This window comes from Podarcis cretensis, assembly GCF_951804945.1.
Source record: "Podarcis cretensis genome assembly, chromosome: 7".
NCBI classification, from domain to species: domain Eukaryota; kingdom Metazoa; phylum Chordata; class Lepidosauria; order Squamata; family Lacertidae; genus Podarcis; species Podarcis cretensis.
Window position 1 is genome coordinate 31,744,017 of NC_137176.1, and position 26,487 is coordinate 31,770,503.

General features: G+C 42.2%; 1 protein-coding gene across 2 annotated transcripts in view; it reads right to left on the reverse strand.

The window, feature by feature from the left end:
- Positions 1-26,487, reverse strand: part of JARID2 (jumonji and AT-rich interaction domain containing 2) — a 187,120-nt gene that overhangs the window by 28,581 nt on the left and 132,052 nt on the right. For both annotated transcript variants that reach the window (XM_079983263.1, XM_079983262.1), the window contains exons 4-6: positions 20,142-20,311; positions 11,795-11,971; positions 5,910-6,139 (exon numbers count right to left, since the gene is read on the reverse strand). In XM_079983263.1, the coding sequence (XP_079839389.1) occupies positions 5,910-6,139; positions 11,795-11,971; positions 20,142-20,311 (577 nt within the window). The remainder of the gene's footprint in view (positions 1-5,909; positions 6,140-11,794; positions 11,972-20,141; positions 20,312-26,487) is intronic.

A 26,487-nucleotide genomic window follows, 5' to 3' on the forward strand; every position in this document is an offset into this window, starting at 1 on the left:
TCCTACCCCCCTGTCTCTGAAGGAGTGGTTTGCAATCCTAATCCCATATTTCACTTATGTTTATTTGGAATAGGATGCTGTTCAGCAAGGAAAGCTACTCAGAAGGGCTACCTAGGAAGAAGCAGACATCTGTAAATGCATAAAACTCTGCTTTCCAGACAATGAGGAACAGCACATTAGGACACAAAGGCCTAGAATGTATTCCTAGAATGTAGAAGGGATTGAAACACGCTGTTAAGCCACTCTTAAAACACAGCAAGTTTGCTTGCTTCAAAGAGTCAGGTGATAGGATACTTGTTAGAACACAATGTATAACAGTTAAAGCAAACTGACTAGTCATACCTCCGCATATATCCCTCTGGATACGTAAACTGGGATGCGAACGTGGCAAACCCGGAAGTATTTTTCTGGGTTTCGCCGCGCATGCATGTGCAGAAGCGGTCCTCCGGTTGCGAATTCCTCAGGATGTGGCCAGACCTCCGGAACGGATCCTGTTCGCAACCGGGGGTACCACTGTATTTATAGAAGAAAGGGGAAGCCACAACTAATCAAAAAGATTTTTAATTAACACTGCTTTACAATTCTGTATTTGGTCCCCCGTTTATAAACAGCTTTGCATTTCCCCCTCTGTAAGCTTTACTATACCTAATACCACACAGGCACCTAGTATTCATGCCCTTTACATTGGATGTGCTACAGTCATGATTTCATTATCTCCTACGAGATGCAAATGGTTTAAGCAGGAACCTTAGCACAGCTATCTTTCATGAAAGTGTGCTCAGGTTTTGCTAAAATATAAGGAACAGTCCGTATTCGGCACATATGTTAAATGTGGGGTGCATGATACGACGGCATAGGAAGACTCCATGTGACGTCACAGAACATTCCATAGCTTCGGAATGACTGTGGCTCAGTGGCAGAAGGTCCCAGGTTCACTCCCCAGCATTTCTCCAAGTAGAGCTGGGAAAACCAATGACCTGGGCTCAGTATAAGACAGCTTCCAATGCTCCCGTGACTCAAGCATATTTTACCCCACATCAACATGAGCCTGGATAGCTCAGTTGGATACAGCGGGGTGCTGATAACGCTATAAGGATGCAGGTTCAATCCCTGTGTGGGACAGCTGCATATTCCTGCACTGCAGGGGGTTGGTCCCTTTCAACTGTACAAGTCTATGATTCTATAAACCAGTGCCAGAACTGAAGGCTTAAAAACTCACCAGCCTCAGCTCCTAAAAAGACACATCCTCACTCCCACGTACGGCTGCACACATAGCATTTCTATAAAAATTCCCTCTTTACCCCTGGCAGCTTGATCCAATAACCTTATAAACACAGTTAGTTTGCTTCTCACAGAGCTTCAGCAGTTGGGGAACATAACTTTCCCCCTAATGAAATACTATTGTTTCAGGCTCCCCCCCCCCCAATTTCTTCATTTTGGTGACATGACCACAGAAACACATGTTTTAAAAACACACTCTGACAAACATTTGACACGTATTTAGAGTCAGAGGTGATGCTGCTCTTATCTAACGGGGTTACAAGAACAGACAGACAGTTCAGGAGGGGAAGAACGAGGTCAGGGGAGAAGGGTCAGCACTCAGCAGAGAATCAAGCAACAGCAGGAACAGTGGTGAAACGAGGCTGGATCAGGAAGGTAAGTTGCGGAAATGAAGATCTTGGTAAGCACCTTGAAGGAAAAGAGCAAAGGGCTTAATCTCGGAGAAAGGTTGTGTCAGAGCAACATTAGAAGACGGGAAGGAGGCAGGCAGGCAGGCAGGCAGGCAAGCAGCATACTGCACATGATTTTGGAAAAAACAGTAAAAAGGAGAGAGGCAAGCAACCAGTTGTGAAGTAAAGGGAATTAAATTTTCTAAATTGTGAACAAGGAGGTAGGTCCCCCTTAAAAAAAATAATCTTGCTTTTGAAATGGAGGGATTAAAACTCTCAGGAGGACTGCATACTGGTTCCTTTGAAACAAATTTTGTGTCTGTCTTAACTGGCCTATGACTGAAACAAATGCACAGTACATGTTTTTAAAATTTTAAAAGGATATCTATGCTGCTTAATAATCAAAAAACTCTAAGGGATTTACATGAAAGTAGGTGTAAAAGTCTCAAAAAACCCCAGCTGTAGCCTCAAGAAAAGACTTCTGGATAGGGTAAGATTATATAGTGACAGAATCTCCATAACTAGTTTGGACACTTGGAAAGCTCTCTCTCTCTCTCATACACATGCACACATACATAAACATGCTCTCACACTTAATTTATTTGCCAGCTGTAAACTCTAATAAAAACTGCTAAGACAGAAACTTCTGATATTACATAGAGAATTTTAGAAATGGCAAACCATCATGACCACTTAGGTGCAGAAAAGTACTTCAATAAAACCTCAAATGAGATCCTTTTGAGCCAGCTAAGAAACTGCATGGATGCATATGTTTTACAAATACACACTTTTCAAGCTTCTAAAACAGTATATAGGAAGACTGTGGGATAGCTCAGTCAGTAGAGAACGAGGCTCTTAATCTCAGGGTCGTGGGTTTGAGCCCCATGTTGGGCAAAAAGATATATTCATTGCAGAGGACCATCATGGTCCCTTCCATCTCTACAATTCTGTGATTCTGCATCAGTATCTGAGAGCACATTGTGCATTCTCAATTTTCCATCTCTGCTTCCAAACAGAACGTTCCCCTCAACCAAGTGGTGACGTTGGAAGGAGACAATACTGGGATCAACTTAGCAGCTGGTGATTTTCCCCATCTGCTTACTATGGAATTTTTTTTCAGATACTTTACTCTCTCTCCAAAAATGAAGTCCATTGCATATCAATAATAGGGAAGAAAAATATTAGTCTAGTTTCTAGATTTCACACAGTTAACATGGTCTTTATTTTGCATAAAATTGCCTTAGAAGAAAAGAGCCTTCCGGGTCCCAGGTGCAGAAGAGAGCAAAAGAAATTGCGGTATGCAGTTTCTTACCTTTCTACTGTTGACATGTCTCCCCCCATTAACCAAAAACACACAACCTTTGTGAGTCAGCCTATTAAATGTCTGCACTGCTGGCTGCGGAGGATCACCATAGAGGTTCTAGTCCCAGAGTTCCATCTCGAGGCAGTGCTTACACTGATCACACAAGAAAGAAGTCAATTTAATTTTAAGAAGAAGTAACAGTGATCAATCATTAGCCTTTATCACTTGTTACACAGACTAAACTAATCAGAAGCACATGCGCGCACACACACAACTGATCTTTTTTGTTTTCTCCAACCAGACAAGTAGAACACATTCTGTCTTCACACAACTCTCACACTTGAGTGAAAAAGCTAAGCGTTCTCTTAAACCTTTTTTTTAAAAAAGAAAGAAAGAAAAGAACCCTTAATATAAGGGGCCAGCTCATAATCTTGCATCAATTGTATGACCTTCTCTTGCATAATCAATAGAGGGCCTCCTTGAGTTAGGTTTCCTCTCCTTTCAAGTAACTGAGAAAGGAGCTAGAGAGCAAAGCAGAAAAAGCAGGGAAAGAGCAGAGCACACACAGCAGAGGGAAATGTGTAGATCTACAAAACAGGAAAGACATTATAGAAAAGTAGAAAGGGGGATGGAGCGATGACTCGGGCAACAAATGTCTTCCTTTCGGGCACAACTAATAATTTGACATTCATCCTAAGAACATAAAATATAATGCTGTGATCTAATGCTGAGTTGTAAATCTTTCTATATGACTATTTCTACTTTATACTAGGAAAACAGGATTTTCATTACAGGAGTTCACCGCTACAGTGAATTTATCTATAGACTCACATAAGAAGAGTGACCAAGGAGGTTACTTCTAGGATTGACTTGGGGAAATTGCAGAAGATATTTCATCCCTTTAATATAGCAACATTAACCAAATTTGTCTGGCCTGGGAAAGGGTTTTTAATTATCTGTCTGCCCCACTATTTCATTACAGTATTGTGCTTGTGAGTGTTCTGTTTATGTTTAGCATGTGCTGATGTCGCTATCTCAGAGAGATACAATTGTATGAGAAGACTAAGAGTTAAGGGGGAAGAGTACACCTTTAGAAGTGCCATCAAAACCTTTTCACACAGGTGGCTTGCAAGATTATCTGCAAGAAACTGAGGGGGCACGTGGACGGAAGAAGTACTGGAATAATTTTCCTGTTTTTTTCTTAAGCTTCCACCCTGTTTGCACTACAATGCTGGCCCTATTCCTGTTGCTGTTTTTAACAGCATACCAATACCTGTGTCGAGTCACATCTCCTGTGCTTTTCTGGACCATCCAGAAAACATATCTGTGTATATAAGGAATTTCTGATCATATTGCTAATGCTGTCTCATTCTGGGATGTTGAAGAACCTCCATCTTCAGATTCTGCTCAGTCTACTTGTTCAAATGAACACAGGGAAAGCTGAGTTGTTGTTTTTTTCTACAATCAAACGGTATATAAATTTTAGGAAGCAAATGGAATAAATGGTGATATTACTACTATGGTCAGGTTTGGTAGATCTTTCCTAGCTTCATAAACCATGAGCACAGGGGCAACCGTCTTGTCCAGCACCTCTCCCCCCCCCCCCCACTTTCATGCTAGCTCCACCACCTCATTCACAGGCCTGTATTAAGCCAGAGGTTTCCTGTAATGTGCAAACTGGGGAACTTAATATCTCTTAATTAACCATGGTAAAAAGCCAAGACCTGACCCTGGTTTATTATCCTGGTTTGTTAACTTAACATTAAGCCACAGTTCTCTAGTTTAGACATAACAGGAAACTCTTGGCTTAATGAAAGTCAGTAGCAGAGCACTGAAACTGATGCCTAAGGAGAGGAGGTGGAGAGGCAAAGCAGGGCCACTCAGTCTCAACACTCACTTCTGGCTTCATAAACCATGTTTAGTGCTGAGAGAGATCATCTGAACCTGATCTATAAGTCAATCTCATCTGTGTTAGCCCTTCTGGTTCTGCATGCAAATCTCAAGGGGGTGTCTATTGGTTTACATTTACAAAGATCTAAATCAGGCAGGCACATATTGGCAAATCATGGCTTGGGGGTTCCTGACCTAACTGCTAAATATGGATAGGGAAGTTACCTCAAGGAGTGCCAATAGGCAAACAGCCAAAAGCATTCAGGTCTTTCCAAGCCTTCTCCAGCTGAATAAACATCAGCCAAACAAAGCCTTGCTTTAGGCTCTGTTGGTTCATGGAGGTACTAGAGATTTCTGGCACTATATCTAAGAATCATTACCATAAAGAGAGAGAGAGAAATAGATATTGAGAGCACAACAAAAGGCAGGGGGGACATTGTATAGATAAGGGCCTCTAAACTCTGAGGTGCTGAAATTTAGCGCAGACACAGCAGTTTTCCTACAGAACCTCTTCGGTAAATTTGAAATAAACTGAGGATGTGTTTATTAACTGTAGCCATTCAATCTTTTGCTGTCAGCTGGGGGTGTGATATGTTAATCATGGCTGAGCTTGCCTCCCAGAAACAGGTTTTGCTTATAATGTATTTGGGGTAGGAAGGGAATCTTCTGTAAGTATCATGTGCCATGTAATGTACTGCTGTTGTTTTAAGAATTCTTTTCTCTCTTTTATTTGTTAAATAAATAGGTTTTTTAAAAGACCCTGTCCTCAAGGAAACCTATATGGAACTCAAGTTTCCACGACTGGGCTATCCTGGTCGCACAGAATAACACGGTCATGTGAATTCGTTCTTAAAACCAATCAGACAGATGTTTTAAAACTGTATAAGAAGAACCCTCATGCAACTAAGGTACGGTAATAAAGTGTGTGTCTCCTTACAATACAACAACATAACAGGCGACCTAAGTAGAACTAGCATTAAATATACCTCAAAACATCTCAAGATAAATTTGGACAGTTTTGTCCCAACTGGTGCACCACACACTACCTGTTTCCTTAAATCCTGAGCCGATCGATGAAGGGTGTGGTGGTTGTTAGAATTGAGCCCTTTTGTGGAAAAGCCCATGTTTGTTGAAGAATGGTGATTAGCAGCAGCCTGGTCTTTGCGACTCTCAGTCCTGTGTTCGCCATTTCTATCCTTTCCTGGCGTTGTGTCTTTGACTCTGTGTTTCTGAACATGTTCTCTCTCTTTTGTTGATTTGCTGGATCCGTTGAAGACTGTGAAGGGAGAAGAAACATTTGTGAGCAGAAGAAGCAGTGGAAAAGAACAAGACAAGCACAGATTCCAGTTCAGACTCCTTTTGAAAACAACAGTACAAAAGCAGCAGCAGTGACAGGCTGATACTTTTGGGTGATATCCAAAGTCACCACTCCTTCCCAATGTCAAATCTGATCTGAATGGTCCCCCAATCCTTCAGAGCAAATCTGGGGAGCTGCAGGGGAGAAGAGAATGCAATCCCACAAAACAAGGCTGGGGAATCTGAGGATCTGACTGGTGGGCACCAAATCCTTCTCTCCCCATCCGTCTCTGCGCCAAGTTTGACAGGTGGGCAGTGGTATCAGGTGGCCCATTTTCACCCCATGTGGTGCTTTGAAATCCCAACAATCAGCTTCAAAGATCTGTTTACTGTTCTCTGCAGCCCTCAATGTACAGAAGACTAAGGCAGGGTACTATGTTACAGGTAGGCCGTGTTGGTCTGCCATAGTTGAAACAAAATTAAAAAATTCCTTCCAGTAGCACCTTAGAGACAAACTAAGTTTGTTATTGGTATGAGCTTTTGTGTGAAAGAAGTGTGCATGCACACAAAAACTTGGTCTCTAAGGTGCTACTGGAAGGAATTTCTTTATTTTGCAGGGTACTATGGGCAGGGTTTTGCAGGCGCAACCCTCTATTTGGCCCCGTTGTGTCCCTACTTGCCCCATACCTGATGTCACAAAGCTTGGCCAGAGCAGCCTCACAGGACCAATGGGTGGACCATCACTACCAAGAAGCAAGTAGCATACATACGCAAGGGTCGGTTACTGGTCAAGCCACCTCAACCCACAGGCCACTATCCTTTCTCTGAGATAATGTGGATAATGGTGGTAGTGGTTATAATGTCTAGCATTTATGGGGCACTTTCAAGTGTGTGACAGACACCAAGAGAAACATTTTCTCAAACAACAGACTGCTTAGTGTCCTAAGGGCAGCAGAACCACAGGAGGCACAAGGGCAAGAGTAGAACTCTCATGCTTTTAGTGACGCCACTTCTGGTCTGTGGACACAAACACTCATCAGGGACTTTAGCTCTGCAGCTGTAGGAGAACATGAAGTATCAAAGCATTTCACACTGATAAGAGGCGGACAAGAGAAGATTTGCCAAAACCCACCACAAACACAACTGACTATCCTTTTCCAGTCCACACTGTTAAAACAGAGCTGGGCATCGAGGGAGGTGGAACGCCAATGGTTTCACGGTGCACTCATGAGGACACAAAGCTAGTGGCACTTGCCAGAAGCCTGCCAACTGTTTCCTACTCGACATGATGCAATGACAAGGAACGAAGTTTTGAGTAGCAGCAGTAGTTTCTACAAAGATGTCACACAGTAAGTACATGCTCATTCCACAACAGTATCTTTTTGCGGAAAGGTATGCAGGAAGTAAGATATCAAAAATGCTTTGAATGATTATGGACTGGAAAAATGCAGGCTTTTTTTCAGCTAGAACTCGCAGGTGGGTGCCATTGCAATTATAAAAGAACGAGGGAGGAGTCCATGGTGAGTTCCGGCACCTCTTTCTAGGAAAAAAAGCACTGGAAAAATGTATTGTAATGTTTGTGTTTGGAATTTCTAAATATTAAAAAACAAGGCCAAAAACAAACAATTAACATTTCAGGCTCACTGTGTATGCCTTGCAGCTTCTGAGCTCTAAAGATTAAAAACAAATGAAAACACTTCAACACTGTCATTACCCTGGCACAGGCCAACTAATGAGCTAGTCAAATACAACAAGGCAATGTCACATGGGAATTATTTTTTAAAAAACAAACCTGCCCCACCACTTTCCCAACATGGTAACCACAGCATTATCTCAGAAAACAGTTTAACCACGAAAATTATCACACCCTGCATTTGGGTCTTATTCATGTTGCAATATAGATCAGTACTGCTCCCAGGCTCCCAAACAGTGCACTTTCGGTTGAGCAATAATCATGCAACAATAATACGGTGGTTAACTATTTCCCTCCCTTTTCTTTTAGCCAGATGTCAACTGCAGTGAATGTTATGCACATTTCTTGGTTTTATTTATTTAATTAAAGTGCTTTTTTTACTACCAACAGATTCCAGAGCAGTGAACAAAAAGCACTGTTATATTTATCACAAACAGTAAAATATGCAATAAAAACACAATATTGAAGCTGCAGCTAAAAACATATAGAAGTCTAGGGCACCACACAAGTAAAAATAAATGGGAAAAACTGAAGTGTCTTTACCTGGCACTGAAAAAGTTGTAATGTCTGTCTGGGCCAGGCACAATTCTTAAAGGGAGGGGATTGCATAACCAAGGTGCCTGCCGTTTCCTTTATTGTTATTTCCAGCACTTCCAATTAAATAGGCAGTTAGGGTAGAGCTTCAGCAGCAGATCTCAAAACAAAGGCAGGGTAGTATAGGAAGGGGTGCTCCTTCCAGTATTTAGGTATCAGCACCTTAAATGGGGTCTTGAGATAAATAGGCAACCCTTGTAGTTCTTGATTAGTATAATATGACTAGTGTAGTATGGATATGCCTCGATCCCAGTTAAAATTCTGACAGCCATTTTCTACATTAGTTGAAATTTCTATGTTGCCTTCAAGGGCAGCCCCACATGGAACACATCACAGTAGTCCAACTGGGAGGTTACAAGAGCATGAATCACCATGGCCAAGAATACCTTGTACAGCAATGGTCACAACTGGCAACCAGCCAAAGCTAATGCCTCAAAGAACCCTTGGGCTTCTAATGACAAAGCTGGAGCTAGGAGCATTCCCAAGCGGCAAACCTGCTCTTTTACAGGGAGTGCAACTGTGCACAGAACAGGTTACATACTAATTACAGGAATCCAGGAACCATCTACCCACAGTGCCTGTGCCTTGCCAAGATCCAGCTGCAGTTCACTGGCACTCATCCAGGCCAGGCACCAATTCAGAATCTGCACAGTTTCATCTGACTAAAATGGCAGAGACAATCAAGAGCTGGTGCCAGGAGCAGGCCAGCAATAACTCACACGGCGTCAGTGAAATTAACTCTTTAGTCAAAGAAACAAGACAGCTCAGGAGGCCAGGCCTAGAGAGCACGGCAATTCTTCTTGGTAGATCTTGCCCCTATGAGGCCGTTGTGGGGACTGAAGGTCCTCGCCTTCCCAGTTCCCACAACTCCCTAAGGCTCCTCCTCTACTGGTTCCTTCCTAAGCAATGAAAGGCTCCATCATCTTGCCTGTTTTTGCTCTGCCCTCTTCATACCTCTTTGGGTTCTCGGAGATCTGGGAGAGGGAGCTGGTTGCAGCAGGAGGGGGAGGCCCCCTGGCTTCTTCAGCAGCCTGCCTCATCTTTGCCTGTTGTCTCCACTTCTCTCCAGCCTTCGGTTCTGGACTGAACTCTGCCACAGACTCTTCTTGCTCACTAAACCCTGCTATGTCTTCAGCTCCTGACACCTCCTCCTCCCAGTCTTCTCCCTCTGACCACTCATTGTTGTCCCATCACCAATCCCTGGCTCTGAGCCTTCTTCCTTCGGGGGCTCCCCAGCTGGTGCCTCCCACCACTCCTCTGCCTCTAGCCAGTCTATGACAGCTGAGTATCATCAGCAATGAGATAACACTTCGCTCCAATTCACTGAATGATCCCACCTCTCAGTGGCTTTATATGCCATGGTGTCAAGTAGAGCCCCGTCAATGCCAGCTTCTGGAACCAATACTGCAGGTAAGAGTGGGACCATAGAAATGTGTCCTGTACACCCATCCAACTGAGCTCATCCACTAGGCTAAACATAGTCAATGGTATTAAACACTGCTAAGAAATAAAAGAAAACTGAATTGTGTACACACGTCCCACATCTCCTGGCAGGGATCAAACCTGTTTCAGTGTCAAAATCAGGCTTGAACCTGAAATGAAATGAGTCAGAGCCAAAGCTCTCAGATAAAAGAAAAGGGAGAGAGAAGGGAGGAGGCATTCAGGTATAAATATATGTATATCTATGACTACAGATGGATAGATATAGTGTAAACAAATATTCTTCAAGTATTCAAATATTAAATATTAACATGTAATGTTAAAATAATACTATTTAAATAAAAGGCAGGTCATGGATGCAACTGCCCTCTTCCTTCCAACTGGAAATATTCTGTTACAAGATAGGGCAAGGCAGATCTCCTGTTATGGTCTCAATTAACTGAGGGAAGCATTTGGATATATGAAAATAGTGGTTATTGGCAGCAGTTCTTCACAGGGGCAGGGTGAACCCCACCCTCCTTTGCAGAACGAAACTGGGAAGAGGTTTAGCTTTCACCTGCTACTTTCATTTACTTCAGTCAGACAAAGTGTTTGCCTCCATGCAAAAGGAGTTGCAAAAAACGAAACGTTTCCCTCTGCCAAGAGACGCTGACCAGGCATCCCCTACAGGACACAGCAAAGGGAGAAGGGGGCGTGAATGGCAAGAGAATTTATCACTGAGTCCCAGGGAAAGAAAGTAGAACTGATTTACTGTGAAGGTGCTGCCAATGTCAATAGAATATGTATGACTTTGGTGGGGGTATGGGAGCCCAGGTATTTTTTCATCCTGGCTATCAGAGCTTAGGGCTTCAAGCTACTCAGTGCTGAATACATTTTTCAGGCTCTACTGACAAGGCGCTGATCAATTTATCTGGATATGACATGAAGGCCGTGTGAAGAAAATACATTGTGACTCAGGCAGCTCTGCTGATTTGCAAGAAAGTAATTGATGTGATCCTACAAGAACAAAAATGCCGCATTAGTGACAGTACTAATGTATTAACCTAGCAACTAGGAAAACAGGATCCCAAATAAGAGAGAGGAAAAATAATGCTGTTTACAGGACACACGTCTTGCTGCCACTGGCTTCACACTGTGGGTTTTGTTTTTAACAGAAAAGAAAGGAAAGAAGACACGTAGGGAAAACATTAAGTGTGGGCTGAAGCCAACAGAATTAGCCAAAGGATTTGGGGCCCTATGGGGAAGGGGCAAAGCTCAGCCGCACAGCACCAAAGGGCCACCACTCCAATGCCTCACAACTCCAGATGTGAGAGACCCCAGTCTGAAATACTGCAGTTGGAGTTGCCAGTCAAGAGTTGACAATACTGAGCTAGATGGGCTAACGATCTGACATACAGCAGCTTCCTATGAAACTAAATTCATTAGGTAGTAACTCAGCTAAGTTTTACTCAGAGTAAACACAATGGAATCAATGGGTCTAACTTGGTCATCATGCTGATTAACTTCAATACTCTTAAGAAAATATTATTTATTAATTGCATTTATAATTCCACCATTTCTCCAAGTGGAACAAGGTGCTACCCATCTTCATTTTAGCCTGACAACAACCCTGAAGGTTAAGCTAGTCTGAAAAATAGTGGCTGGCCCAAGGAGGGATCTGGACCCTGGTCTCCCACGTCGTAGTCCAGTACATCACACTGGCTCTAAATAAATCGTACCTGCATGCCAGTCATCACCATGAGCGTTTAGACAGCTTGATATTTGCTCCATTCCCCAACAGATACTATATGCACAAGTACAAAGTGACTGGAGGAGAACTCAGTTCAGCCTTCAGATGCCATCTTTAACTCTAAGCACACATAGCCTGACTCATCACTGCCAAATGAAGTTCTATGTTTAAGGACCTACCATGCCCATTTGGAACGTGCTTCTGTGTTTTCCCTTTCCTGGGGGTCGACTGGCATGAAGATGAAGCATTGTTTGTGGTCAGCTTCGTGTCCTCTGCTTCTTCATCTTCTTCTTCCTCTTCCTCCTCATCCTGAGAGCTTCCAAAATATACCATGTTGCTGGGCAGGGCAGGAGAACCTGATACCAAGACAAATGCATTAAATATCATCTGATTGCACACAACTACTAACCTCAGTTAAAACATGGGCTATGAGCAATCAGTTAGGACTTGTGGTGGGTGGGTGACGGCTGATAAGCACATTGGGGGTTTAGGGTGCCACTTTCCCCATCTCTTCCCACCTGTGTCATAAATAGCAGCGCGGCACACAGCATTCAGCAGGGGAAATTTACAGCTTCCACTCTTTTAACTGGTGGGAGCCAATTACCTATTAAAGATGCCTATTTGGTTTGGGAATCTCTTTTCTCATGTAGCACTGGTTTGCTCAAATAAATCACTGGGTGTGTTTGCTAAACCCATTTTAAGTGGCACTTTGGCAGCTTAGCCCTTTCTGTTTGTGGATAATGGTGCCTGCCCACAAATGCAGCTAAAAGCCAAATTACATGTGAGAGTGGCAGGCTCTCTTTCACACAACCAGCCCACATTCTGTGTGCTCCCTTCTTAACCCTTAACGACACTGCTTTATATGGGAACAGGACAGATAACTGAATGACTGCCCCATCACACCTAGGCTTGACCCCAATATCATCTATGGGGAGAGAACAAGTTTTTTCTCTGAGGAAGTCTCTAGCTCAGAACTTGCTTCCTTAAATTTTTCATAAATGCAGGATGAAAACAACATTAAAGACCCAGGTGGTTGCAGGCTACTCCATTAATAATACAATAGTACCTTGGTTTTCAAACAGCTTAGTTCTTGAATGTTTTGGCTCCAGAACGCCACAAACCCGGAAGTGACTGTTCCGGTTTGCAAACTATTTTTGGAAGCCGAACGTCTGATGGGGCACCTGTGGCTTCCGATTGGCTGCAGGAGCTTTCTGCAGCCAATCAGAAGATGTGCTTTGTTTCCAAACGTTTTGGAGGTTGAATGGACTTCCGGAACGGATTCTGTTCGACTTCCAAAGTACGATTGTAGTTAGATATGGCAGCTCTTGGCTTCTGTGAACCAAATTATGATGGGTGCTCTTTTATCTTTGTGGATTTCAATTTAATTATAGCTGAAATGCAACTTGAACCTGCTTTTCAGTCTGGAACACATTCACAAGATAGCTTACAGGAGAGGTGAGGGGAGGGGTGTCATAATACAAATTCCAACGTGTTGTGGAAATTGGTAACCACCATTAAAAGTTATCCAAGAGTAGATTAAACAATTTAAATGTTGGCTGGGGCAGCTGAGTAAAGAGCTCAAGAACATACAGGTTCCCCCAACTCTGGTCTAAACAATTACCCACAGAGTTATTCAGACAACAGAGACAAATCAAATGCAACAGCTTCAACGCTCAACATGGCGGAGACAGCACATTAAGTAGGTCGCTGAACATTCGACTGAACTATGTAATGAAAGAGCTTTGGGCAAGCTTTCAAGTCAAACAGAATTCCTTATCAGGCTGACTGGGAAGGCAGGTAAATATAAAACAAAGGGGAAATGTAAGCAGGTATGTTAAGAAGTGATGCTGTTACTGGCAACTTTAACAGAAAATCACAAATACCACAACATTTCAGGGCCTCCAGAATAATTTTGTTTCCTCTCGGCTTGATATAGGTTGCTATTTAAAAGAGAAAACTGCCTCAAGCCCATCAGCAGTACAGGCAGCATCTGTTTTGCCAAAAGCAGCGTTTCACTGCTTTCCAGGATTACCTGGCAGAGTGTCTGCACTGTTTACTGAAGTGAAAACTAAATGTTTTCATCTGCACAGAAATCAAACTAGGACGTTAAACCTCCACAGAAACCATTTCAGCCCAAGAGCGTTCTGTGTAATTTGGGCTGTGGGTTTCTGGAAAAACTGGATTCTTCTCTGCAAATCATGTGGTTCTCTCCTTTTCCCTTTTCTAATACTCTCTTTCTCCTTGCAATTAAACACAGCCCAGCTGTGCACTTGAAAAACACTAAAACAATTTAAGCCGTCACAGTGATTTAGGGATGAAGTCAGGTCAAGGTATGTGGGCCTTAAGCCTGGCCGAGTAAACACATGGTATGCCAAATGCTACATTTCTGAAGAATTAGGGTCCCCTCACACACACACACCCCAGTGCCTTTTGACAGGAGGCTCCATTTCATGAGTACATATATAGGTGGAAAATCCTGCATAAGCTGCATTGCCTGCACCTCAGCACTCAGGATATAAAGCCTGACTCACATTTATGTTGGCACCAAGGCCTCAGTGTAAATAGAATGTGATCTATTTAAAGGCTGGTTTTATACTTGCCAGCATGATGCAAAGGACCCGTAGTGTAAGTGAGATTCTGGTCTGTAGCCTCCAAGGGAAAAGAACGATTGTACATACACTGTTACTCTCTGAGAAGTAATCACATAGGGCAGAGTTTGCTGGTGCCTCAATAAACAGGAGAAGCGGGTAGTTGGGTCAATTTAAATGTCTGCATGCAAGGTGAGGGGCAGAAAGACAGACTGCCCTTCAACACATGTGCCCTCCATCACTAGTGGACCGTGAACAGCCTGGTATTACGGCTGTGACATACAGCCCAATCTTCTCTCCCGCCGCCCCCCCCCCCCGTCCTTTAAAGCTCTAGTGAAAGCAGTGGAGCATGGGACAATTGTTTATCCTATGGGAAAGAAATTGGGGAAAAACTTGAGACCCTGTTTATTCTTTGTTGGAGATGGGGAGTAGAGTAATTGATTGGCAAGAATCTTGCACTAAAAGACCCAATTCCTGACCCCTGACCCCTCTTCACAGAGGGGACAAGGGGGTGAATGGCATTATCATGAAGAAAGTAAAATTAAAACTTTAAACAAGTTTGAAATTATCATCATCATCATCAGGTGAAGCAGGGTGGGAAGAGACATTTAGTCTGGATAAGATCAAAGCACCTCGATCTATTTAACTGAACAATAATCTGGGAACACTCAGAGCCAATTTTTCTTTCATTTCTGAATTCCAGAACTATTGTCACTGTGCAAACAAATTTAGAAGAAAGGTGTGTGCGTGTTAATAATCTCTTTTCATAATAAAAGTGTTCCTAGCCAATGTGGATTATATGCTTAAAGTCTCACGCACTTGGTTCCTACATTGCTTGTAAATATACTGGTGATATGATTGCAGAAAAACTGCACGTGAGCACAAACCTTGCAGCACCCACAAATCAGTAAACTTTCCACCCTCAAGCAATTTATAGAGATGAAAATAGGGACACTAGCAGATGAGGCCAGAGGGGGGAGAGGAACGATTGAGAAGGTGGAGCGTGGAAAGATCAGTAGATAAAAAGCAGATGGATGAAGTAAAAAACATGCACAGGTCAATAAATGAATTCCTGATAGAAATTTATTCCTAATGACCCCATTATACAGTGTGTCATTTGCCTGGGGTTAGCCTACCAGATAGTGACCAAACTTTTAAACACTCACCCCATTAGACATCTTTAGGTACTAGGAAAAAATATTCCTCTTCAACCAGGCCTTTGGCTGGTTAACATTCCATGTCCTTTTAAGTGTGTTTGTTGGAGGGGTGGGTGGTTTATGGGTGTCTTATTCTTATTATGCATTTTGTGTTTTTATTTTGCATTTTTATGCTGTGAACCGCCCTGAGATCTTTGGATAAAGGGCGGTCTACAATTTAAACAAATAAATCTGCTGATGCAAATACAAAAATTAATGAATTCAATTAGTTCTGTATGTTAAGCAACTCTGTATATTAATTAATTAAATAAATAAATGGTGTCCAGCTCCCAGAAGAACAGAAACTGGCTGCAATTACTAAAACTAAATTTAAAATAAATACTTGAAGAGGCCACTCTGACTATGCACAGAGATACTCTTATTATTACATATATCCAAGGACTGAATTCTTGATTCAAGAGGTTTGAAACTTAGAGCTATCAAAGGCTTAGGGTCAATCAATAATCCTACTGAACTACATAATTAGCCGATTGTTACTACACAGTATTTTAATGCAGATTAAAGTTTGAATCTTCTGTTGGAATACCAGTTTTTCTCTGCTACCTACCAAAGGCTGATGATTTATTGTGGCGAAAATCATCAAAGGCAAATCCTGAGTCAAATAACTATAGGCAGGCTGCCTATCTGAAGATTCGAGTAGCTGAAAGGTGTCAAGATTTATTACTATTGAGAGGAAGAGACTGCTTCGTGCTGTTAAATGCACACCTCGTTCCTTTTGAATATGGGAAATTTTGAGGCATTTTTGAACTTCAAATATTGCCCATTTGGGGTGGGGTGGGGGAGAGAATTAGGATTATGTAGTGTGGGGTCAGCTTTCCTCCCCTCCCCCCGTACATATCACACAGACAAACTGAGGCCATGAAGCAAGCAGGAGCCCATTCCTCTCCTCCTGGATTGCATTTTCAAGGAGCCTTTTCATGATCACATCAGTAAACATGTAGTTTGCTTTGGAATGTGCTTATTCAGCTTTGTTTAACCTGTGCCCAAAATGAATGCAGCTTAAGAGAGACCCTAGTGTTACTAAGGAGGCTATTATTATAGCCCATTGGGGACAGGAATGGGGAGTGGATGGGCTTGAGAAATTCTTTGTGTACAGTTCTGTTGGATACAATGCTTTAAGTTGCATGACCTTTCAGAGGTTAAGCAAGGTAGGAGGGCCATCCAAGTTTTAGGGCAGTTGGGTTGTCAAATAAGCACAGAATTAAACTGTTAACAGCCTTGGAAATCAAAGTGCTTAATATAGTTTTAATGTTCATTTGAAAAGTAACTAATGAGGCTTAACTTAATGTCCTATTTTACAGAGGACAGCACTCTATCTGGTCCAAACCCAGTTTAATGTAAGAAAAACAAGCAGTCGCCTTGAAGTTACTCATCAGCAGTTAGCACCTGTTAGTCTGTGCAGCCAGATAGGTCACCTGATCATAGTCTTTCTCACTATGGGGAGATGAGTTTTATTACTATTTAAATTATAGTGATTACTTCTAAATTTGCATCTATAAATATGCATTTACATCTAGCATATGCAAATGTTACGCAAAACACTCCAGCCATTCTGCCTTGGTAAGTCTGAGCCTGGCAAGAAAGGGAACTGGCAAGGTCACTGAATGAGGCGCCTTCTGAAACCAGGCCTCAACTTCAAGGAGGTTTGGCCTGATTTGGAAAGGGCCTGGGGAAAGGAACTCTTCAGTTTGCCTTTCTGGACCCCAGCAACCCATGATTCAGCACTACTATCTGCTTAGGGGTTTTTTTGTGACCTGCCTCCTTTGCTCAATTTACACTCCTCTGTTCCATTTTGGAACCGTTTTATGTTTATTTTATATTTATATTTATTTGTTTTAAAGTTATGTTTGTTGTAACCCAACCTGGACCTCATAGTGAAAGACATTTTATGAATGAATGAATTAATAAATAGCTCATCATATTAATAAATAGCTCATCATATTGTAGCTCATATTTGCCCCAATTTTTACAAATCTTGGACAAGAATTTAACCACTACCATTATCTAGGAGGAACCTGATTCTGCACTGGAGCTTTTGTCTCTACCCTTCTGCTTTACACTAAGAAGGGATGGTGAGGGACTTCTGCATTTGGCTGCAACAGAAGAAATGGTGTTGCCACAGGGGAACTTCCTCTTCTCAATTAGGTCACACACTAACACTGTGCAGCCCTTGTTCTACCCAGTATCAAACAGTCCAGACCAGATGTGGGGAACTTCCCCCCCATATGCCAATAACTAGAGATAACTGGAGTTGTAGTTCAGTAACATCTGGAGGGCCAAAGATTTCTCACTCTAGAGCTTTTAGATTGTAACATGTGATTACGTTAAAACAAATCTTATAAATATAAGAACAACAAACACTAAAAAAAAAACTTTACTATGATATATTAACAAACTCTGCTATCTCTTTTTAGGACAAAGTATCTTAGCACATTAAAAAAAAAAAGGCTGGAAAAAACCATGCTGCTTTCTGGCTGTCACTGTGTTCTTTAAAAATGCTATTTTAAAAATGAGTCTAACATACTTTTGGGGCTATTTTTAAAGTTAAAGTAAGCATGCAAACGTACCTAAATAAAAAAAGTGCTTCAGTGTAAATTAAATAATCCATTTTAAAGATTGATTTTCTAAAAGTGATGTGCTCGGAATTCCCCACCCATTTGGCTACATCCTGTTTGTTATTATGGTTAGAAAACACACACACACACACACACACACACACACACACACACACACAGAGTTCTATATTCCCTGAAGTGTTGAAAGTCAATTGTAATTCTTCATGTAGTTTACAGAGGAAGAGCAGTGGCTGGGTAGCACTAGCTGCCATTCTCAAAACATCCTCTATCTGTGTGATACACAACTCAGGAAACACAGCACTCTTTGGGGTTAACCAGCTTGAATGAAAATGTATGTGGAAGTTAAATTCTATTTTGAGAAGAGGGGATCCAGCTGCTATTTCGCTAGTAGTGTAAAGGAAGATTTATGTGTGTCTACTATATAATCCATCAACTGTAATCCCACTCCTAGCAAAAGGTCTTGATCAACTATGCAGTAGAAGAGACTATGAGATGGATTCTAGACTTAGTCATGCTGAAGCCCACTGAAATCATGGAACATAAATGACTAACTAAAGTCTGGATCCAACCCTATACCTATAGGGCATGTTTATGCTTATTTTGGAGGGTTGTACACTTAGCTAACTAAACTCTGTGTAAAAAAGCAGCTTTAGCAGCAAGAAAATTGTAAGTTTTGGTGCTTTAACCCCAACATTTAGATCTTTCTCTGCTCAAGTAAAAAAGTTCCAAATATGTATTTGCCCTCAAAAACAGATTTAGAGTCCCCGTGGGTCTTTAATCTTTATTTTAAAGATGCCTTTTGGAGGTATCATAATTTAACCTCTGTGCCTCCAATACATGTTGAGAACCTCACACTTGAGAACCACCACAGCAGCAAGAATTCTACTGGCGAAGTATTGGAAGATGCAAGAACTACCTACTCTGGAGGAATGGCAAACAAAGGTAACGGACTTTATGGGACTGGCTGAGATGACGGGCAGAATTCGCGACCAGGGGAAGGAGACAGTGGAAGAGGACTGGAAGAAATTTAAAATATACCTTAAAAACTATTGTAATATTGAGGAATGCTAAGATGTCAGGGGGTAAGAAGCAGAGAATTGCAGTTGTAACTAATAAGCTAAAGGAAATGTAATGAAAGGGAATTAGGATAATTGACTAAAGGGTTGCTAAAGAATCACTAAACAAGGATGCAGGGATGGGGAGGTATGGGGAAGTCATAAGAAAGAAGGGAATGAAAATATAATCTTGAAGTTATATTGGTTTAAATGTTTTGTATGTTTTTGTTTGTGTTTTGAACTTTCTGTTTTTCTGTTTTGTATTGTTTCTATTATATGTTTGGAAAACGAATAAAAATTATTTTAAAAAAAAGAAAAAAGAGAGAGAACCTCACACTTGGGATGGAGTCAGTGAAAGATCAATGTGGAACAGGGGCAATCCATAGCAGGGGGGAAGTTAAAAAACCTCAACCTTGCACATCTCCACTCAAAATTCCTTGAGTGGCTGCTCTTCTCTTAGGAAATGCAGCTGTCAGGATTTTGTTCCACGGATACGCACATGACATGGAATTCTGTCCTCAACCATCAGACAGAATTTAAAGGCTGAGAGGAAATTTTGGGTAAAATTCATCAAATTATTTGCGGAAAACATTCTATGAGATAATACAGTGGCATCTCTGGTTTGAACGGGATCCGTTCCGGAGGCCTGTTCGCGACATGAAAAGCCCGCAGCCTGAAGTGCCATATCTGCGCAGGTGCACGGTGTGATTTGGCACTTGTGCACATGCACGGAGCACGATTTAGCACTTCTGCGCATGTGTGAGCAGTGAAACCCGGAAGTAACCCTTTCCGGTAGTTCCGGGTCACCGCGGGACGCAACCTGAAAAAATGTAACATGAAGCAAACGTTACATGAGGTATGACTGTACTGCTTTCAAGTCAGAAGCAGAGAAGGTGCACTCAGCAGTGAGGAATATGGATTTTCCCCACCTTCTTCCTCTTCCCTGTCCTCAACTTTCCCTTCCTCCAAAATGCTCTTTTCGAGCACTTTTGGAACTATGTAATGGGGAAGAAATGAGTATCTGGAGTGTAAATCTTAAAAGTTCATTTCCCCCCCTACATTGGTATGCTGGGATAGGGGACACACTTACCTCGAAGGCAGAGAAATGTAAGGAAATCTTCTGTCTTGGGCTTCCTTTTGGAGAGGTCAGAAATCTGTGTAGCTGGAGGGGGCAATAATGGCTCCACTATCTTTATTGGAGTTGTGCTGGGACTGTTTGGCTGAGACTGAGCAAACTTTCTTTGTGCTTGCAGCCTTGGCCTAAGAAAAACAGAGGAAAACAAATGCAATTAGGAAGGAAAGACAGCTGAAGAGAAGCAAAAATTAAGTCAATGTGAAGGGCAAGATTTTAAGCTAATGCCAATATAGCCGTCTCATAAACATGCCAATTCTGTATATTTTTGAGCACTGTAATTGGTTATAAATCTCACAGAAATACCAGGTTGCTTTAAAGAAAAATACCCCCCTGTAAAACAGCTTCTACAATAACCAAGGGAGGTTTCATTAGGAGAAGGAGAATTAAAACTGCAGATAAACAGCAATTTTTAATACTTTGTGAATATCACACCCATTTTTATATGGAGAAGATATAAAACTCATAATTTTTTAATACCTGGAAACAAATGAAAAAAAGTCAGAAGGATGAGAAATATTAGGTAAAAGCAGAACACATGCAATATATATATTTAAAAAGTAAACTTTCTTTAGATGATGATGATGATGATATGGCATGGGCTTTTCCATTTTTGCAGCAATAGCAGCACTGTCTTTCACTGAATAGGCAATTGATTCATAAACTCCTTTGAGAGCCCATTCAATTTTTTTCTTTGTACTCTGAGACAATGGGCACGTACAAAATTCATGAGCTGTATATTATATTTGCCCTGTGAACATATGCTCTTTTAGGCTCTTGTCCCTTTCAAATACACATGAGCAGCGAGAAAAAGAAGGGGGAAAAAATCACACCTCTCTTAACAAGTCAAGCTGCTCAAAGCACATGGTTGTATCTTCTATAATTCCATGTGGCTGCATTTTGTGAAAGTGTGGCATCATCTGAAATGTAGACCACTCTGGAAGGGCATACAACATGGCTTCTTTCCATACCACATCATTCAGGCATACTGAATGCACTGCCTATTTGAACATTACCAGAGCGGCAAGGATATGGCCACATGGAAGCAGCAACTATGTCACCCTAGTAATGCAAGAACAGTTCCTATCTATGACAGTGACACAGAACCTTCACAGTGGGGCAATCTTGTTAAGTTCCCAGGAAGACAGTTCATTAATGATGGATAAATATTGCCATGCATTTGAACTGATCCAGAATATGAATAATTAGATCCTGGTAGAAACACAGGTAATTTGGCGATGTCCTCTGTGCCACCTTTGGCCCACAGAAGACATTCCTTCAAAATAGATTCCCTTTACAGCTCACCCAATTCAATTGGATTATGTGTCCCTGCTTAGCTACAGGATGACTGCAGAGTCTACGCTACTCGACTAGCTAACGCCTTTGGTTTTGTAAGAGTTGCGGCATCTCTGAAACCAATGCCAAGTTCATGTCATTTCAACAGCCGAAAATGAACGCTCTGCTGGTTTCCCGCCAAGCTGCTGTCATTTGCATAAACACTCCCAGATTGTCCCTTCATACACCCTTAGTGAGAATTAACACATGCTTGTTCACATTTTTCCCCTTCCATAATACTGCATTTTATATCAAGCATCAACCACAGTTCTCCACAGCATAACCAATTTTCTCACAAGTACACATGCAAGGTTCCCCTGGCACAGGAGGATAAAGGCCAGGAGGGGTAGGGGGGAAATGAAAGGTTCTTCTTAGGGCACAAAACATGCCCTAGCTGTTTCCCATTTAAGACATAATGTTTTGTGTTCCCTCCCCACAAACATCTGGAGATTAAGCAGATGATGAATCTGGGAAGGTTATGGTTTGTGCTTTTGGTTTTGTGCTAGAGAGACCTAAGAATCACAGAGGTGAAACATTGGCTATTGAGAAAGACAAGAGGCAAAAGGGGAAGGGGCAAAAGCTTCAATCCCACCAGGAATTACAGCAGCATTAGAGCTCAACCCTGCCAGCGTAAAGAATGTGCCACGGTGATGGAGCCAGAGAGGTCTGGGTACAGGGCAAAGCAAATGGGCAATGTCAGGACTAGTCAAACTTCAAGCAAGAGGGTGTTCCATGATCAGGGCACCACCACAGAGAAGGCCTGATCTTATGTCACCACCTGATTAATTTCCCCTTAAGGATCAGAACAGGCTGGTACAGGGAGAGGTATTTCTTCATTTGTACCCTCCTTTCCTCATAAGAAGCCCAAGGGGGCTGCAAACATAAAATTCAAAGTATCAAATACAAAAACATTAACACTCTAAAAAGGAAAACAGCAGCAGAAAAAGGTCTCCATCTCCAAATAAGCCTATGAAAGCAAATACAATGGAACAGCCATCTAAAAACAAAAGCCTGCTGGAAAAGGAAGGTTTTTACTAGCTTCTAAGGTAAAGGTAAAGGGACCTCTGACCATTAGGTCCAGTCGTGGATGACTCTGGGGTTGCGGCGCTCATCTCACTTTATTGGCTGAGGGAGTCGGCATACAGCTTCCGGGTCATGTGGCCAGCATGACTAAGCCGCTTCTGGCAAACCAGAGGAGTGCACGGAAATGCCATTTACCTTTCCGCCGGAGTGGTACCTATTTATCTACTTGCACCTTGACGTGCTTTCGAACTGCTGAGGCAACATTCCTCTGGCAGCTCCGGAACTTAGGCACAGCTACAGAAAAGGCTCCTCATTGGTCCCATCCAAGAATATTTCAGGGAATGCTGGCTGGGAGGCTCATAACGCAGAAAGTGGGCCTTCAGATACCTCGGTCCTAAACCGAACCACACCTTTTCCCAAGGCCACACGGCTCACCAGCCCTGCTCTGTGCCCACCCCCCTCCGAGGGCTACTGACTTGCTGACATGTATCCTTGAACTAGGATAATACCTCTTGGTTGTCTGTGTGGAGATGTGTGAAGGAGGGTGTACAAATGCTTGACTTTTGTGCCTGGAATGTAGCCTACGTTAAAAGGGTACGAATTACATCTGCTGCTAACCCACATTTTGCCTCTGGCACCACCTACCCAGTGGCATGCAGGCCTCCCCCCCCCCCCAGGTTGTTTTTGGACTTTGAAGGTCTGTGGACTATGAATAAATTTCTGTTGAAAGCAGCAGATAGCAATGAAGCAGGAGTATAATAATTTCAGGAGAATTTAATGATTAGGAAAGTATGCAAAAATACAGAAATTAAGAACTCAAAATGGTACCGAAAATAAATTTTAATAATACCTTTTCCAGAGGCACTGAAACAATAACCATCATATAAACAAACCATAATAGTTTTTATTATATATGATCAGTAATTATTAAACAATTCCGTTTTTTAAAAAAACTTTATAATGCACAAATGATACCTTTAAACAGTAATCCTACACCTCTACTAAGCATAATATAAACCAATTAATGTCATCTAGCACACTAGTTTCTCATCACAGAACCAAAACTCTTGAGAAATCCTCATTATAAAATCACCTAAATTATAATTATGTATCCCTTTAAATCAATAAATCCTTGGAGAAATGAAAATGGGGCCGTGAAATTATGGAAATAGAAAATCCTTTCCTTAAACATTTGTTTTCTGAATGATTGAGAGACACAGCCTAGTTTATGAAAAGTGTTATGAAGATATTAAAAATATAAACCAATGTTTTCAAGAAGTCAGATTCAACGCCAGAGTCAAGATCCTATGCAGACGGAAAATATGGACAGCCTTTGCAACAGTCTGGAATTATCAAGACAATATGATTTAAAATAGATGATCTAATTCAGCCAATATATATTCTGCACAGGAGGTTAGCTTGGATGATTAAAATGGCCTCTTTGGTGGCCTTCGGACTATGAAATTATATCAGGCTGCAGGATCAGCTCTGCTCTCGTACCATGAAGATATTTATAGCGTATAACAACATAAATGGTTTAGTCACTAGCGGGCACTCATACGCTGGAGTAGCTCACAGCTTCTTGCTGACTACTGTGCAAAAACTGACCAGCACCCACACCTACATATACACAGGATGAAGAAAGGTGGCAGCCATCTAGCAACATAGTTCAAAGGGTCAGGACATAAATGGTTAGTAATGGAGCTTAGGCAGAGTTTCAATCTCCTAGTAAAGAACCCAGTAGCTGCTTTGTCATTTGACAGTTAGGCTGTATTGTGTTGTTTCTAAGTGTGGCTGTGTGAAAGCTATTTTTCAATTTGGAATGGGTATATCCACAAACATTTAGTACATTTTTACCACTCTCTCCAACCTTGTACCACAGAATAGCTTAAAACGCAATGGTTACTTGCAATGAACTATAAAAGTATTCTAAGATTTGCAGATGACACCAAACTGGGAGGGGTGGCTAACACCCCAGAGGACAGGATCACACTTCAAAACGACCTTGACAGATTAGAGAACTGAGCCAAAACAAACAAGATGAATTTTAATAGGGAGAAATGTAAAGTATTGCACTTGGGCAAAAAAAATGAGAGGCACAAATACAAGATGGGTGACACCTGGCTTGAGAGCAGTACATGTGAAAAGGATCTAGGAGTCTTGGTTGACCACAAACTTGACATGAGCCAACAGTGTGACGCGGCAGCTAAAAAAGCCAATGCAATTCTGGGCTGCATCAATAGGAGTATAGCATCTAGATCAAGGGAAGTAATAGTGCCACTGTATTCTGCTCTGGTCAGACCTCACCTGGAGTACTGTGTCCAGTTCTGGGCACCACAGTTCAAGAAGGACACTGACAAACTAGAACGTGTCCAGAGGAGGGCAACCAAAATGGTCAAAGGCCTGGAAACGATGCCTTATGAGGAACGGCTAAGGGAGCTGGGCATGTTTAGCCTGGAGAAGAGGAGGTTAAGGGGTGATATGATAGCCATGTTCAAATATATAAAAGGATGTCACATAGAGGAGGGAGAAAGGTTGTTTTCTGCTGCTCCAGAGAAGCGGACACGGAGCAATGGATCCCAGCTACATGAAAGAAGATTCCACCTAAACATTAGGAAGAACTTCCTGACAGTAAGAGCTGTTCGACAGTGGAATTTGCTGCCAAGGAGTGTGGTCTCCTTCTTTGGAGGTCTTTAAGCAGAGGCTTGACAACCATATGTCAGGAGTGCTCTGATGGTGTTTCCTGCTTGGAAGGGGGTTGGACTCGATGGCCCTTGTGGTCTCTTCCAACTCTATGATTCTATGATTCTAAGAAGTAGCTGAAGAGTCTGCTACCTGCTTTCTTCCAGTAATGTTTCCCCTTTACTACCTACAGACAACTGACAGAAGCAGGGAATCAAAAAAGGCTGTTCCATGATGATTGTCCATAATGGAAAGTAGAGATATTCCTCTTAACACCCTGTAGTCCACCACCTAGTCACTGAAAGCTGAGCCTGGTTCTGTCAGCACAGATCAATCCTGGGTTCCGTTTCTGGGTTGCATTCAGTGCGATAAAACATTCAGAATGTGCTTTTATACTGCTGAATTGTAACTCATGTCAGCCACAAAGGTGATGGCAAATAGCAGCCCGAATGAACATTTACACAACAAACCACTGATCAACCAAGGTTTTAGCAGAGGCCTGGAGTGCTTTCACTGTGACAGAAATAACAGAACTTGCAAGTTTAATAATACTGTTTAAAGCAGGGGTGATGAACCCGTGGCGCTCCCGGTGCTGTTGCACTCCAACTCCAATCAGCCTGGCCAGCATAGCCAATGGGTCAGGGATGATAGGTGTTGTAATCCAACAACACTTGGAAGGCCACAGTTTGCACCAATGGTTGTTGTTGTTTAGTCGTGTCCGACTCTTTGTGACCCCATGGACCAGAGCACTCCAGGCACTCCTATCTTCCACTGCCTCCCGCAGTTTGGTCAAACTCATGTTAGTAGCTTCGAGAACACTGTCCAACCATCGCGTCCTCTGTCGTCCCCTTCTCCTTGTGCCTTCAATCTTTCCCAACATCAGGGTCTTTTCCAGGGAGTCTTCTCTTCTCGTGAGGTGGCCAAAGTATTGGAGCCTCAGCTTCAGGATCTGTCCTTCCAGTGAGCACTCAGGGCTGATTTCCTTAAGAATCGATAGGTTTGATCTTCTTGCAGTCCATGGGACTCTCAAGAGTCTCCTCCAACACCATAATTCAAAAGCATCAATTCTTTGGTGATCAGCCTTCTTTATGGTCCAGCTCTCACTTTCATACATCACTACTGGGAAAACCATAGCTTTAACTATACGGACGTTTGTCGGCAAGGTGATGTCTCTGCTTTTTTAAGATGCTGTCTAGTTTTGTCTTTGCTTTTCTCCCAAGAAGAAGGAGTCTTTTAATTTTGTGACTGCACCCATGGTAGATGG